The 13,367-nt window shown below is 39.2% G+C and overlaps 1 protein-coding gene across 6 annotated transcripts; it reads left to right on the forward strand.

Moving 5' to 3' along the window:
- The first annotated feature begins 415 nt into the window (after positions 1 to 415).
- On the forward strand, positions 416 to 5,798 carry LOC107980480 (esterase B1-like). Of its 6 annotated transcripts, XM_031924493.2 has the most exons (10): positions 416 to 541; positions 618 to 664; positions 3,104 to 3,323; positions 3,444 to 3,581; positions 3,660 to 3,825; positions 3,893 to 4,475; positions 4,571 to 4,727; positions 4,940 to 4,986; positions 5,098 to 5,251; positions 5,321 to 5,435. In XM_031924493.2, exons 3-6 carry the CDS (start codon positions 3,123 to 3,125, stop codon positions 4,081 to 4,083), a joined length of 696 nt encoding a protein of 231 aa, XP_031780353.1. In that variant the 5' UTR covers positions 416 to 541; positions 618 to 664; positions 3,104 to 3,122; the 3' UTR covers positions 4,084 to 4,475; positions 4,571 to 4,727; positions 4,940 to 4,986; positions 5,098 to 5,251; positions 5,321 to 5,435. The 6 variants fall into 6 exon arrangements, with proteins under 6 accessions (XP_031780353.1, XP_016842806.1, XP_031780354.1 ...); XM_016987317.3 differs by having other exon boundaries at positions 416 to 664; XM_031924494.2 differs by lacking the exons at positions 416 to 541; positions 618 to 664 and adding an exon at positions 1,313 to 1,544.
- The last annotated feature ends 7,569 nt before the right edge of the window (positions 5,799 to 13,367 follow it).

Raw genomic sequence — 13,367 nt, forward strand, 5'->3', positions numbered from 1 at the left:
CAATAGACATAAGCACACTCATATCCAGCCATGCGGCCTTACAGATATTTTTTTTAAACTCAGGGAGGTAAAAGTATTACTATTGGAAAAGTTCTTATAGAAGTAAAGAACAAAATTTGCACTAAATAATTATGAGAATCGCGGTGATTAGAGAAAATACTTTATTGTTCGAGAAAACTCAAATATGTAAGAGCTGTTTTTCGAATAGTATCCGATTTATGATAATTGAAAATAGAGTGCAAATATATTGCAAATCACCAGACTTGAAAGTCAAATTCACATGCAGGTGATACAAAGAGAATTATAACTAAGCTCTGTTGATCGATGCTGTTGCGCCTTGACAAGATTGTGTAAACAAGTGAAAATTGATGACTACAAAAATGAAGCGCAGCAGTACGGAGTCAACATAAGTACACGTTGGATTCGATAAGCTGTAGTCGGATTTGAGAAGTACGACTGAGCTGTTTTGCGACGCTCCGGGCGGTTGACAGAGCTACCAGTCATGACTTGCATACATTGCAACAATACCGTTAAATTAAACGTTCGTAACTTACATAAGTAAACCTTTGTAACTCAAATCATTGAAATACAACTTATTCAATATTCCTGCATATAAGGAAGCATTACCGGTACTATAGAGAGATCATCACGATATCATCACCAGGTATTTATAAGTTTACAAAAAATGTACAATAGCAGCGTCGCGACTTAAAAATAGTACTGCTAATAAAGAGCCGCTTCCGTAATATATAAATCCATACGTGCCGATGGTTATATATGCCCCGAACGTTATACCAGACGACAGAAGTTTGCAGTTACAAAACTGCTACTTAGTAACTACAAATTGTACTCTAAAACAACAAAAAGTTAATAGAATTCTATACTTTTCGATCTTTAACATGAAAAACTTTCTGCATTTATTTATTAAATTTAAGTACTATATATATACAACTGAGTTTATTTATAAGCAAAATTTGTACTGGATTTACATAATTCGTTATGCAATCACACGTAGCATTCTGAATCACTATATGTTTGTTATTTTTACTCACGCAATAAGGATACAGTTGACGGCTATAAAATAAATAAGTCAATATTTTTCTGGATTCGTCATGCACAAAAGTTCTGGAAAAATCACCCACCTATTGTTCAAAACATCGGAATATAAGGAATCCTAGTACTTATGTATACTTTCAATTACTGGTTTGAAATAATTGTCATTCGTACGAATATATATACATATAAGTATTTAATATTATCTATGCATTTTAAACGTTATTCATAAAAGAATGATAATCATTTAATATGTAAAATATTTAAAAATGTAAAAAAATGCAATGTTCTTTTTTTATTAGACTATAGAAAAAAGCATCTTTCAATGCAAGCATTTTCAAACGTGATCTAAATGCACGATTTAGACATTATCGTACTGCCAACGTGCGCTTCATAAGGTGAAAGCAGACGCTATATAAATAAGTATGAATTGTGTTTTATCGTCAGTTGTATAAAACTAGTACATATACAGTAAAGATCTTCAATTTATCGTAAGTCTATCATATTTGATCAACATTTTGATTTTGTTTTATAAAGTTATTTGCTTTAGTTCCTTGTAATCCGCTGAGGTAAAAAGATCAAATTTTTTTTTGCAATTAACGATCATTTATTATCTGATATTTAAATTGTATACAAAATAATTTTTCGTTGTTGACAAATGCAATCGCTATATTACTGAAAATTTAATTGAAGAAAGTTAATTGTATTTTTTTGTAAAATTTGTTATACATCGAACCATACCTTTTGTATCTACAAGCAGGAAAAGTAATGAAAACGTGTAAAAATTGCAAGATACAGTCTTAAAATAAAAGACAATATATCTGAGACAAAAAAAGAAAAATGCGTGAATGAATACAGTCACGTATCATTTGAAAAAGTATTTTGTCTTGAAATATAAATACAACCGTAAATGAATTCATATAAAATTAGTAATACTATTTAAGAAACTTTTTATATCAGGACGAATATTACAATCGTAAAATATATCAAAAAGCGGTTATTATTTATGGAAATAACAGTAATAGAATTATTAATTATATAAATATGCAAACATCGTCTGGAAGTTTGTACTAAATAAAGAGTTAATCGAGGCAGAAAATTTGATAATCTTGGCAAGTCATTCATACTTCTATATAAACTTTTCATAACGTTCAACTATGATGATATATAGTGTACAAATCATCAGGTGCTTTTTTCCTCAAATATTGAATAATACCGTCTCAATTGTACTTAAAAGAATATTTCACTTTAAAAGCATAATAATATTATGAAAATTTTATTCAAAACATATTCATAAGAATTTATGTTAATAAAATTACCGATGTTTTTTTTTTAAATTCTTCACGTAAGTACTACTTTATTTATTCTGAAAAAAACTTGGTCGCATAATTATTGTACTGAGAGTTAAAAAAATATTATGCTACTCTCAGTGCAATATACATTCTATACAAATATACAGTGCGGTCAAGCATAATCTTTTTTCGACAGTGCGCGCGTACATACCATTTATCGATACCTCGACAATTTCGTATAGTGTTAATTTAATGTACTATTAAACTAGTTTTTATTTTAAAAGATATTCTTTTAAAAGCTTGAGTTTGAAATTATCCAATAGACGTAAATTAGATAGCATACAAAATAAAACATATAAAAAGTTCGCGTTATTTTTAATATTACGCATACGACGCTCCTTAACTACTAAATTATAATAAAAAAAATCCACGTCTTTTCACAAAGATACGCAGTCGAATCAAACATTTACATTGTTTTTCGCTTGCGGATATTATAAAATGACTAATCGCATAAAATCTGATCAAATAGATAATGTATGTACATACCGAGATAAACTTGAAAGATTTTATTCGACTCTCTTGCTTAAAAATCGTGCAGTCTTTGATGGTTATCAAAACAGATTTTCTAGCAAAGTGAGCGTACTTGACTTAGAAATTTAAATAAGATTTGTATAAATAGGTATAAATTGTATCTTTAGTTAATAAATTGTACGACTGTCATTTTTTACTTTATTTCTTTGATAATTATCTCCCCAAAGACTCTTCATCACAACAATAATGCCTTCGGTGGCATATATTATCGCGTTTCTGCTTATTATTGGAACTTTAACGGAAGCAACAACGTATACATCCGTTGTACAAACTGAAGATGGCCCAGTACGTGGTAAAATTTTGTCAACCATGAGACAAAAAGTAAACTATGCATCATTCAGTGGGATCCCTTATGCAGAACCTCCAGTCGGAGAACTTCGCTTCAAGGTACTGTCTGTTCTTACTATGATAAAACTTATATTTTATTTATTATAATAATACGTTTATTATATATCATCTTTTTTTAATAAAAATAAATCATAAAACAATCTTTTTTTTAATTTTCAGCCCCCTGTTAAGAAAGAAAAATGGACCGATGTATTAGATGCTGTTCAAGAAGGAAATGTTTGTCCTCAATATTTAATATCGAACGATAGTCATATTGGAGCAGAAGATTGTTTATTTTTGAATATCCACACTCCATTGGTAATAAGAATTGAATATATCACTCATTAATTACTGCTATAAGAAATAATTAATTATTAAATAAATAATACATTGTAGACTGACTTGTCGAACGTGAAGCAATCCGATTTAAAAGCTGTTTTATTTTGGATACATGGAGGAGGATTTCTTGGAGGTTCTGGAAATGCGCATACATACGGACCGGACTTCATCATTGAACATGACGTACTTCTAGTTACTTTTAACTATCGACTTGGACCACTTGGTATAATACTCATTTTATTTATTATTTATTGCTAATTTTTCAATTTTTATATTTGTATAAATTTTAGGATTTCTTACTTTAAATAATAAAAATGCTCTTGGAGATGCCGGTCTCAAGGATCAAAATTTGGCTTTAAAATGGGTCAACAACATTCAGAAATTTGGCGGAGATCCCAATAAAATAACGATTATTGGTCAAAGTGCTGGATCCGTAGCTGTTGATTTTCATGTTTTGTCAGATGTGTCTGCAGGCACATAAATAATCATAGTTACATTACATTCACTGATTATTATTATTATTAAAATTATTTTACATTTGACTTATTATTTTATGCTATTTTAAAAATCATCAAGGAGTATAAATATTGATGTATCATTTTCAACTATAAGTAAACAAATTGCTTAAGATGAAGTCCCATTACCAAATAATTATTTATTTTATTTCCAGGATTCTTTAAGCAATCCATAGCGATGAGCGGATCGCCGCTCTGTATTGTATGGGGACTTCAGTCGAGACACGAAGGAGAAAAGAAAGCCTTTGAGCTTGCTTCAAAATTAGGAATTACTACTAAAAATAAAGATAAAGTATTAGAAAGTCTTTACAAACTTCCAGCAGCAGACATTCTTGAGAAAGCTCATGAAATGAAATTGGTAATTAAAAAATTAATTTATATGTTATGAAAATTTGTTTCTTGAATATTCCACAATGATTTAATCAAAGCATCGATTGTTAAAATTTCTTCAAGTTGCCATTCCGTCCTGTTATCGAATCCTGGTTGGCTGCTATAGGACAAGAAAAGTTTCTATCTAAATGTCCAGTTGATAAATACAACTCTGGTAAATATAATAAAGGTCCGCACATGATGGGTTTCGTAAACGTTGAAGCAAAGGCAATTTCTGAAAGTAAGTTGTATATTTTTCTTCGGATAATACATTGCTTGTCTTGAAAAAATAAATGATATACTATATGCCTATTCTGAACTTATTTAAATTATTTCTAAATACAATTTTATTTACAACTGATATTCCTCTGTGGGTTAATAATGCTTTGGACTCCATAGCTAACGCTTCCATTCCATTTGTTAGTCCCATACTACAGAAGTTGATATATGCAGGTTCATTTTCTGCACTACCAAAAGTTATTGCCAAGCAGTTAATACAGGTAAATTTATTGTATACATATTCGTCGTTCATTCTTTTTAAAATTTGGTTTATACTGCTAAAACGTACGTTGATAACTATTGTTGAATACCTTGATTTTTTTGTATTTCAGACAGTTACCGACTTAGCATTCATCACTGGAATCGATACAAAGCAACAACTATTGCGAACTCATAATAGACATCCGATCTACTACTACAGATTTTCTCAAGATAGCTCTGAATACCCTGGATTTATAGCCGACAAAAACCACTTGAATATTACCGGTGAATACGTCGTTCAGTTAAATAATATCAAAAGAATGATAAAATTGTTGACATTTCATCTTTTTTCAGTGCTGGTCATGCCGATGATCTAGCTTACTTATTCTACTTTTCTGAAGTTGGACTGCCGAGTGACCCAGCCATTGAAAAAACGAGCAGAAGATTGGTTAGATTTGTAACGAATTTCGTGAAATACGGGTGAGTAAAGCATCTATTTTTATTCAATATCATCTCCTTTATCACACTTGAACTTAACGAACGCTCCAACTTTCATTTTTCAACATAAGAAATCCAACCCCCAACGGAACGGCAGATCCCTTGCTAGGAATCACCTGGCCCAATTCTGGTCTATTGGGAAGAAGTATGGACATTAATACAGAACTTAGCACTGGACTCAGACCAATAAACGCCGAAGTAATGGCCTTCGAAGCCCTTGGCCTCGGAAGATCTCGCTTTTTGGGCAGTTGTTTCGACTGATCCCCTTTAGTATAACCGCACATATTGTACCGATTAAGCATCGATTAAACGTGAAAAAAATCCATCAATTCCACATGCAAAAATGACTAAATTCGACGATGCTAAACACGCCGGATTACGAAAATTCATCCCAGCCTCCGTCATTACGCGAGCCAGTTGAACGAGTAGTTGAAGCAGCGTAATTATGTTCGCTGCAACAGAGAGAGAACCGAGAAAATAAGACCCCTAACCAGCGGCGCGAGAGTTTGCCCTCTCTCTCTCTCTCTCTCTCTCTCTCTCTCTCTCTCTCGCTCCACCGCAAAGTATGCACAGCAGCCGCTGGCTTCGTATATAGGAATAAGCTTTTCAGAGCCAACGGGGGCGCAACGTTGGAGCACCTTTTCCGCAATTTATCTCTCTCGCGGCTTGATACGGTGTACGCGGGCGCTGGCTGGGCTCTAAAAGGCTGCACGGGCAGATGCGAGCGCGCACGTGCGCCAAACGAACGCAAATGCGCGCAGTTGTCGCTTCGTTATCGGGTATACGGAGTGCGTGAAAGAGAGGGAGGAATACGGGAAACTGGAATAATGGAGATAGCGCAAGAGGAGGGGGGAGAGCGCAGCTATACGCGCGGGGAAATAAAATTTATTAATGCTAGTCGGAGAGAAAATGAGCAGAAAGAGGAGGAGGCAGTGGCCAGATTAGATTATAGGAGTAATTTATAAGTGAAATTTGCGTCGGCGGACAAATGAGCGTTTGTCGCGCCTGATTACGCCGTGATTGCTTTCGGGATAGAACTGCAAGGCTGTTTTCGCTGCTTGTTTTGTGGATTGACTGTAAATACTCTGGTCTTAAATGTGCAGGATGTTAAAACTAAATACGATTAATTATAAAATTAATTCGTTCAGCTTCCGAGTATGATTTTTATCGTACTTCATTTTTAATTAAAAGTAATTCAAAAGCTAACTTCGTTTCCTTATTAAAATTCTAAAGCAAATTAATTGCACGACGTATAAACTCAGCTTCAAGCCATAAAAATAAATAAAATTCATCACTGACGACATTTTCAAAAATAGCGATCATCATCTTAAATCCTCCACTAACTAAATGAGGATGAAAGAGAGACTACGTATAGATAACCGATCGTCTTCGCGACAAAAACAATAACCTCTGCGGCAGTGAAACAATGTGGGATCCCGGAAAAGGCAAAAGTTTACCATGCAAACAAGCTCTATATATTTGCGCGGGCGTGTGACACAAGCTCGCTTGCTAACCACTGCACGCGATAACACGCCGCCGGGGCACGACGTGCATCAGGCGTCTCAGGTGGGCGTACATCTTGCAGCCTGAGCTATACGTAGAGACGCGCACCGACGCAAGAAAAGCCTCCTCGCGAGGGACTGGAGACAGCTTCTGGCGCTTTCCAAGAGACAACTCGAGCTCTCGCTATCTGCAAAGGGTTCGCCTTATCTGTGGTTATTCGAATCATTGCGAGTCTTTCCTTCTCTTATCCGAGTAATTAATTAGCCTTTGAGTATACAATTTACATTCGGTGCGAGTTTATCTAATCATCAACTCGGCTCCAAACTTTCTCAAAAGCGCTTGATAAAAGAAACCAGTCATGGTCACGTATACACCGTCGCGGATTAATTTTGTCAACAGACCCATTGTACAGCACAGCCTCGAAAAAAAAATCTAAACGCGTATTTTTTCAATAACACGATAGCCATAAATTAAAAGTCTCGTTTTACGATCCACGATACGAGTTTTATTGCGCGTCGAACGCCAGCACGCGTAATATAACAGCTCTCGCGGACGGCTGGCTGAAATTTCCTATCCTCTCTATCGTGACTCGAAGCATCGCGCAATAAAAGCGTGTTTTTTTTTCACCCTCGGTTCAAAAGTAAAGAGCCACCTGCCTATGAAACCGACGCGGTACATAGACGGCCAAAAATGCGTATACGCACTCTGTTCCCCTCTTGCGCGCGTGTGTATATTTATATGGGCATAACGCAGTCTGTTTTACGATATTGAAGCGCGAGCTGCTGCTACACACCGCAGCGGCGCCTTCAATTTACACGCTGCATATTCATAGAGGCGCTGCGGGAGGAAAAACAAAGCGCAAAAAACACTGGCAGCGTTCCGAGAGGCACAGGTGGGCACACAGCAGCGCCGACAACATCGAAGGGAGATTCCGAGCTGGCTGGAGACAGCCGAGCTAAAGCGCGCAGGAATGCGATAATTAATTCCGATAGCTCTGCCGGCGCTTTTCGTTAATTAGAGCCATTTTACGGAGGCGTGAGCCGCTCGACGCGTCTCGAGTACCTTCGCGCGAGCGCGCGCGAACCGACAAAAAGTTCAATCCTCTCGGGATCGACGACTTCTCTTTGTGCGAACACTCCCTTCTCGCCTCGCTCCTGTTTTTTTTTCTTCGCTACACGCCTCCGGAGTGTAGAAAGAGAGAAAGAGGTGCGTTACGAGTCTCGCGCTTGTGAGCTCGAGCGTTAAATCAGTGCGCGCGCGGCGGCTAAATTGAAAGCCAATAAAAAGGGGGAGCGGAAACTGGTAAATTACGTTTGCTCCGTGGCAGTTGTATAACTCGATCGCGGAGGATCGTTACGCGACAATCGTATTGTGCCTCGACTTCGTCATCGCGGTACGCATCGCTCGCGACTTCGACCTCACCTGACCTCACGAGATATGTATGGGAGAGCGTTGGTTTTTATTCGCTGCGATGCACGCGCTTATTGCTTTTTAATTAGACTCGCGTGATGTAATTAAAAATTAATGTTATAACTGCAACAGGATTTCCGTTGGGGATTCTGTACGTGGTGATTACATCGATGGAAAATGTGTAAAAAAATGAGACGTCGATGTAAAATGCGAATATGAAAGCGGCGCAAAAGCGAATTTGGCTTTAACGAGATCGGAGCACTCTGTTTGCGCGAATGCTTCGATGAAGTGGAGCCTGTGGAGTCAGCTTTATGTCCATCATCCGGGATTTAAAAATGAATGTTTTTATAATGTTGATGCGAGCTTAAATAGAGGATTTTTCTGAATAAATGCTTTTTTTCAATGTACAAAGTCCATGCATACTTAAGTATTAGTAGGAGCTCAACCCAGCTAAAGAAAATAACATTCTGCAAATTGCTCCTTGCACAGTAAAGTCATTAAATATCACTCAAAATAACAGACAATTTAACAAACAACAAAAAGAAGAAGCAACATTGTCAGTACCCAATCTCAGTATCTCAAACATCCCAAAGCAACACGCACACGATTCCAAAAGTATCGAAACCATAGTCCCAGCATATCGCCAGCATACAGTTCTCTCCACTCATTTTCCTCGCAATCTGCTCCCAAAGCGACGTACTGCACATATAGGCGACAGGCCAACTTCTCCCTCGCTCTCCATTGGCCGCGCTCAATTGCACCCGCGAAGGTAAGCCGCAGCTCGTATCCGGCCGAGGCAATCTGCCATCCAGCTTTCTCTCCCCTTCTCACTCTAGCGAGGGAAGCTAGCTTACAAATGGCCCCGCACTGCTTCCCGGCGTGTAGGCCGACTCGACGACTTTTACTACTAACTGTATGCGTTCCGCTGGCACTCGAGATATCGGAGGCCTTCCGGGCCGCCCGCCGAGAACGAGTCAGCGCTTTGGGTATTGAGTTGCCCGAGGAAGAGATGGAGAGCAGCAATGTGCAAATCGACTGGGAGACAAACGTGCAAGGATCAGCGATGGTTTGGTAACTGCCTTTTCATCGAGAGCTGTGATTTATTCGTTCGCTTGAAAATTTAATGTAACTTCCTTGCGCATACATTTTTTCCGTAAAAAAAGAGTAGTAGCTGCAGTCGAATGCAGAACATTGTACTTTCTCGTATGCTCCTGAGCACATACACGTCGAGCGGCTTCCGACAACTTCTCTTCGTTACATAAGCACGATAAACACGATCCGAGCTAGCGCGCGCGAAAATATTTCTCTCAGCTTTCGTCCCTTTTATTTCCAGCGTGGAAAGTAAATTCCTTGGACTAATCTCTCTCGAAAGCAGACGGTAAAATCACTGGCTCTATATATCCTCGCCCTCGTCCTCTCAATACACACACACACACGCACATACTGCACGGCACTCGCTCTTTGTATGTACATTTTCCAAACGCTTTCGCTCTCTTATTTACCTACGCTCGCATTTTACGCGGCTCGCTCGAATATTTACTGCGCGCATTTTCCGACATCCGCGCAAGCTCGCTCGCGCTCGCTAATGTGGAGACACAGAGAGCTGTCCTGTATACACACATACACATGCGTGCTTGCGAAACCCCGGCGGGCAATAATTTCGGCGCACGTCGACGCGCAACAGCAATTGCACACTCGCCGGTCTCGCGAAAACTCGATACGCGGCTAAATGATGTAACAATGGATAAATAGAGCGCGCACGCGCCGCCTGCGCAACTGGGTTATAAAGCGCCGAAAAATGTGGTCGAATAAACGGCTGCACGCATGGGGCGAACGTTTTCGACCTGGAAATTAACGAATCGACAATATGCCGAGCGCGCGCGGCTTTCTGATTGTTCAGGATTTTCGGCTTTATTGTAATCGCGCTGCAGCTTTGTCGAAAATCCATAGGAAAATTCAAATTCCGATGGGAAGACGCATTCCGCGGAATTAATACTTATCGCGTTCAGATTTTGAAGAATAATACCTCTCTGAAATACGTATTCAAGAGGTACGGAGCGAAGGAGCGAGCGAGAGCGATAGGTACAGTCGCACGTGCGGCTGGTATACCGCTGGCTGCTCAGTGTCGCATAAAATCCGATTCCGATAATATAACGCGCGAGAGTGTAGGAGCCGGCGTCGTCGTTCGTCTCCCGCGACTCGCTGCCTGCATCTGAAACAGGCATCGTATATCGCGTCAGGCCTGGGTTACAGACTGACGTGCGGCGGTCTTGTTAGGCCGTGCGGGGAGAAACGCGAACGTTTCGTTTTTCGGAAGCGAGTTTGGCGCTTATACGGCTTATGCGTGTCCGCGGGCCGATATTGAATTCGTTTGGCCTGAGGGATTGTATGCTTTGCTTCGAAGACACGTGAAGTTATCACGGGATTTTACCGAATATTCGGACGCAGTTTGAATTTTGAATGGAGAGCGTATGATGAAGTTGGCTGATGACACAGAGAATTTCTGAGCTATCTCAAAGGGCTGCACTTAAACGTTGTGGAGTAAGTGTATCAAGATAGACTAGACTGTAGGGGCTTGCGCTAAGACAAAATCGATAAGTCAGCCGTTTCGGGACGCGATTTTACGACCACCAATGGTCCATCAAGGCGCCTGCTTGGTCATCGCTATGACCTGTCATCGTCTCCTGGAATAGCGCTAAAATAGTGCCGAAGCTCTAGCCATCGTAAACGTACGTCCGACCACCTTACACTGAAAAAAAAATACAGTCATTTCTGCTGTAAAGTCCGGTAGTTTTAACCGTTTTGCCACCGTAACGACTGTTCAGTAAGAACAGCGGTGTGCCACTGATAGTTTTGGCGAGTCGCGACTCGTAAAATTGGTCGCTTACGCGGGACACCAGCAAAAACGACCGAACTGATTCTTTAAAACTACTGAACTCTACGGTACTTTTGGCGAATCTTCGTACAATGACGGATTACTGGTGCGATTTTAGTTAAAATGGCTAAGTTTTTTTCAGTGTATGCATGCGTAACGCAGGAATCATTTAAAGGGTGTAGAATATCGGAGATGCATGTAAATGGAGAGTTTTTTGCATAGATTAAATTTTAGAGGCTTGAATGACAACACCGGCGTATTAGAGTGTCCAGAACGTTATACTCCATATAATAGGGCTGTTTTTGAAAATGAGAATGAACACTCTCATTTTTTCAACAGTTAATTGCATATAATCGTCCTACCATTTAAATCATCGTTATCCGCAGTGAAAATGTAGGGGTGAGGAATATCGGCGTCGTTTTCGCAAGTATGCCGATATCTCTGTCTCTCGCTCATGCACCCTCCGTTTCTCCCACCTCTTGGCTTCTAATCCCGCCAAATGGAGCCATTGACTATATCTACCGGGGCGCTAGAACACTCGTCCTTATTACACGGAGAAAATAAAGCCGCACTGCGCTGCGATTGTCTTGACGTGCTTGTACAGAGAACTTGAATGGATGCGCTTTTAAAAGACGTTAAATCGCGTAGATCTCCCGCGCAAGGATTTTCAGTCTTTTTCGACGCGATTTCATTGTGTGATTTCTTTTATTTACGGCTTAAAGGCGCAAGTAAGAAGACGGATGGGGAGATGTTTTATTTTAGTTCAGGTAACTGATCATCCTTCAAGAAGCAGAGTGGTATGATACCAGTGGTGAGAAGTGGTGAGAGTGGTTTGAAGAGCCTGAAATTTTTATTTTGAGACTTAATGAGTTGGAACAAGTACAGAAAATATTTCCATTTATTTTTTAATCTCCATTAATTTTGAGCAAGAGATGATTGAGTACAGTATGAATATTAAAAATTGTTTTAAAAAATGAGATACTGTACTCAAACAATCATCAACGACTTCAAAGCCCCTTTGAACGTCCAAACCTCAAAAACAAATCTAATCAGCGGGAATAACTTTGAATGTATTCGCCAAAGCTTTAAAGGGCCTTCTAACGGTTTTATATTGTTGATTGGATTCTCTGCCACCGTGCCCTTTCACAAAAGATAGAGCCTCTATTTTCAGAACGCGCCCAACAAGGTGCCTACTCGCTTTTTTTCACGGACTTGCACAAAGAGAAAAAAAGATGCCGATGCAGGATTCGCCGATTTCAAGAAATTAAAACCTACAAAGGCGTAAACCAAATATTCGCAACAATCAATATCAAGGGTTTTAATTAAATCGCCCATTGTACTCTGCTATAGCCGTTCGTTTTGCCGTATACGTGCGAATGCTACGCGTATTATATGTATACTCGTCGGTCGTATATCTGTACTATTCACGCACTGAGGATGTATGATAAATACAACATCGATTGATAAGTAATTAGTACGCGGGTAGCTGGTTAATTATGTACTACTGTATGTGCATTGACTGGTTTATTCTCTTTTCATTTCAGCTTTTATTATTCATGCAAAATGTTATTCGTGCGTTTCCTTTTTGTTTTCTCGCCAATAAAATTAACATATTTAAAGTATAACAACATAGAAATATTTCAGTAACTTCAAAATACTAATACTATACAACATGCAAATTAGTACATTGTGCATCAAGAGAATCAGAAAATAGGCTATCTCAAGTGAGGGTGAGGTGTTCAGCACGAGTCGGAGTCGAGAGCGTCGAAGCTTACAGCGGAGAAAAATGGCCTGATTTTTCCCTGCTCGAGTTCAAATCGGCATTGGCAAGTTACCGACCATGCGGCACTAGCATCAACAATGTAATAGTCTACCTAAGCGTAGGTAGATGTCATGCGAGTATAAAGTATTGGAGAGTGGGGTAGCCCCGGGCATATAAAGAGCTCCACTGCACGGACGGAGTTATTCGCTCTCTGATCTATAATCCTGGTCGATAACACGAACTGTGGTTCTCATCTACCGTTCAATCGTCCGGATGCTTATTATACTACGAGCATAGCGCTCGAAGGGTTATCCGGGGGATACTTCCTTACTCCCATTAATATATCAGTTTGC

The sequence above is a fragment of the Nasonia vitripennis genome, chromosome 2 (assembly GCF_009193385.2).
Source record: "Nasonia vitripennis strain AsymCx chromosome 2, Nvit_psr_1.1, whole genome shotgun sequence".
Classification (NCBI taxonomy): Eukaryota; Metazoa; Arthropoda; class Insecta; order Hymenoptera; family Pteromalidae; genus Nasonia; species Nasonia vitripennis.

What these genes read in the sequence shown, in the direction of transcription:
- LOC107980480 (XM_031924491.2), top strand. Translation starts at nt 4,296, where the DNA reads ATGAGCGGATCGCCGCTCTGTATTGTATGGGGACTTCAGTCGAGACAC. An exon ending in TTGCCAAGCAGTTAATACAG is followed by an intron (nt 4,987 to 5,097) that starts GTAAATTTATTG and finishes TTTGTATTTCAG; the next exon opens with ACAGTTACCGACTTAGCATT. An exon ending in AAACCACTTGAATATTACCG is followed by an intron (nt 5,252 to 5,319) that starts GTGAATACGTCG and finishes CATCTTTTTTCA; the next exon opens with GTGCTGGTCATGCCGATGAT.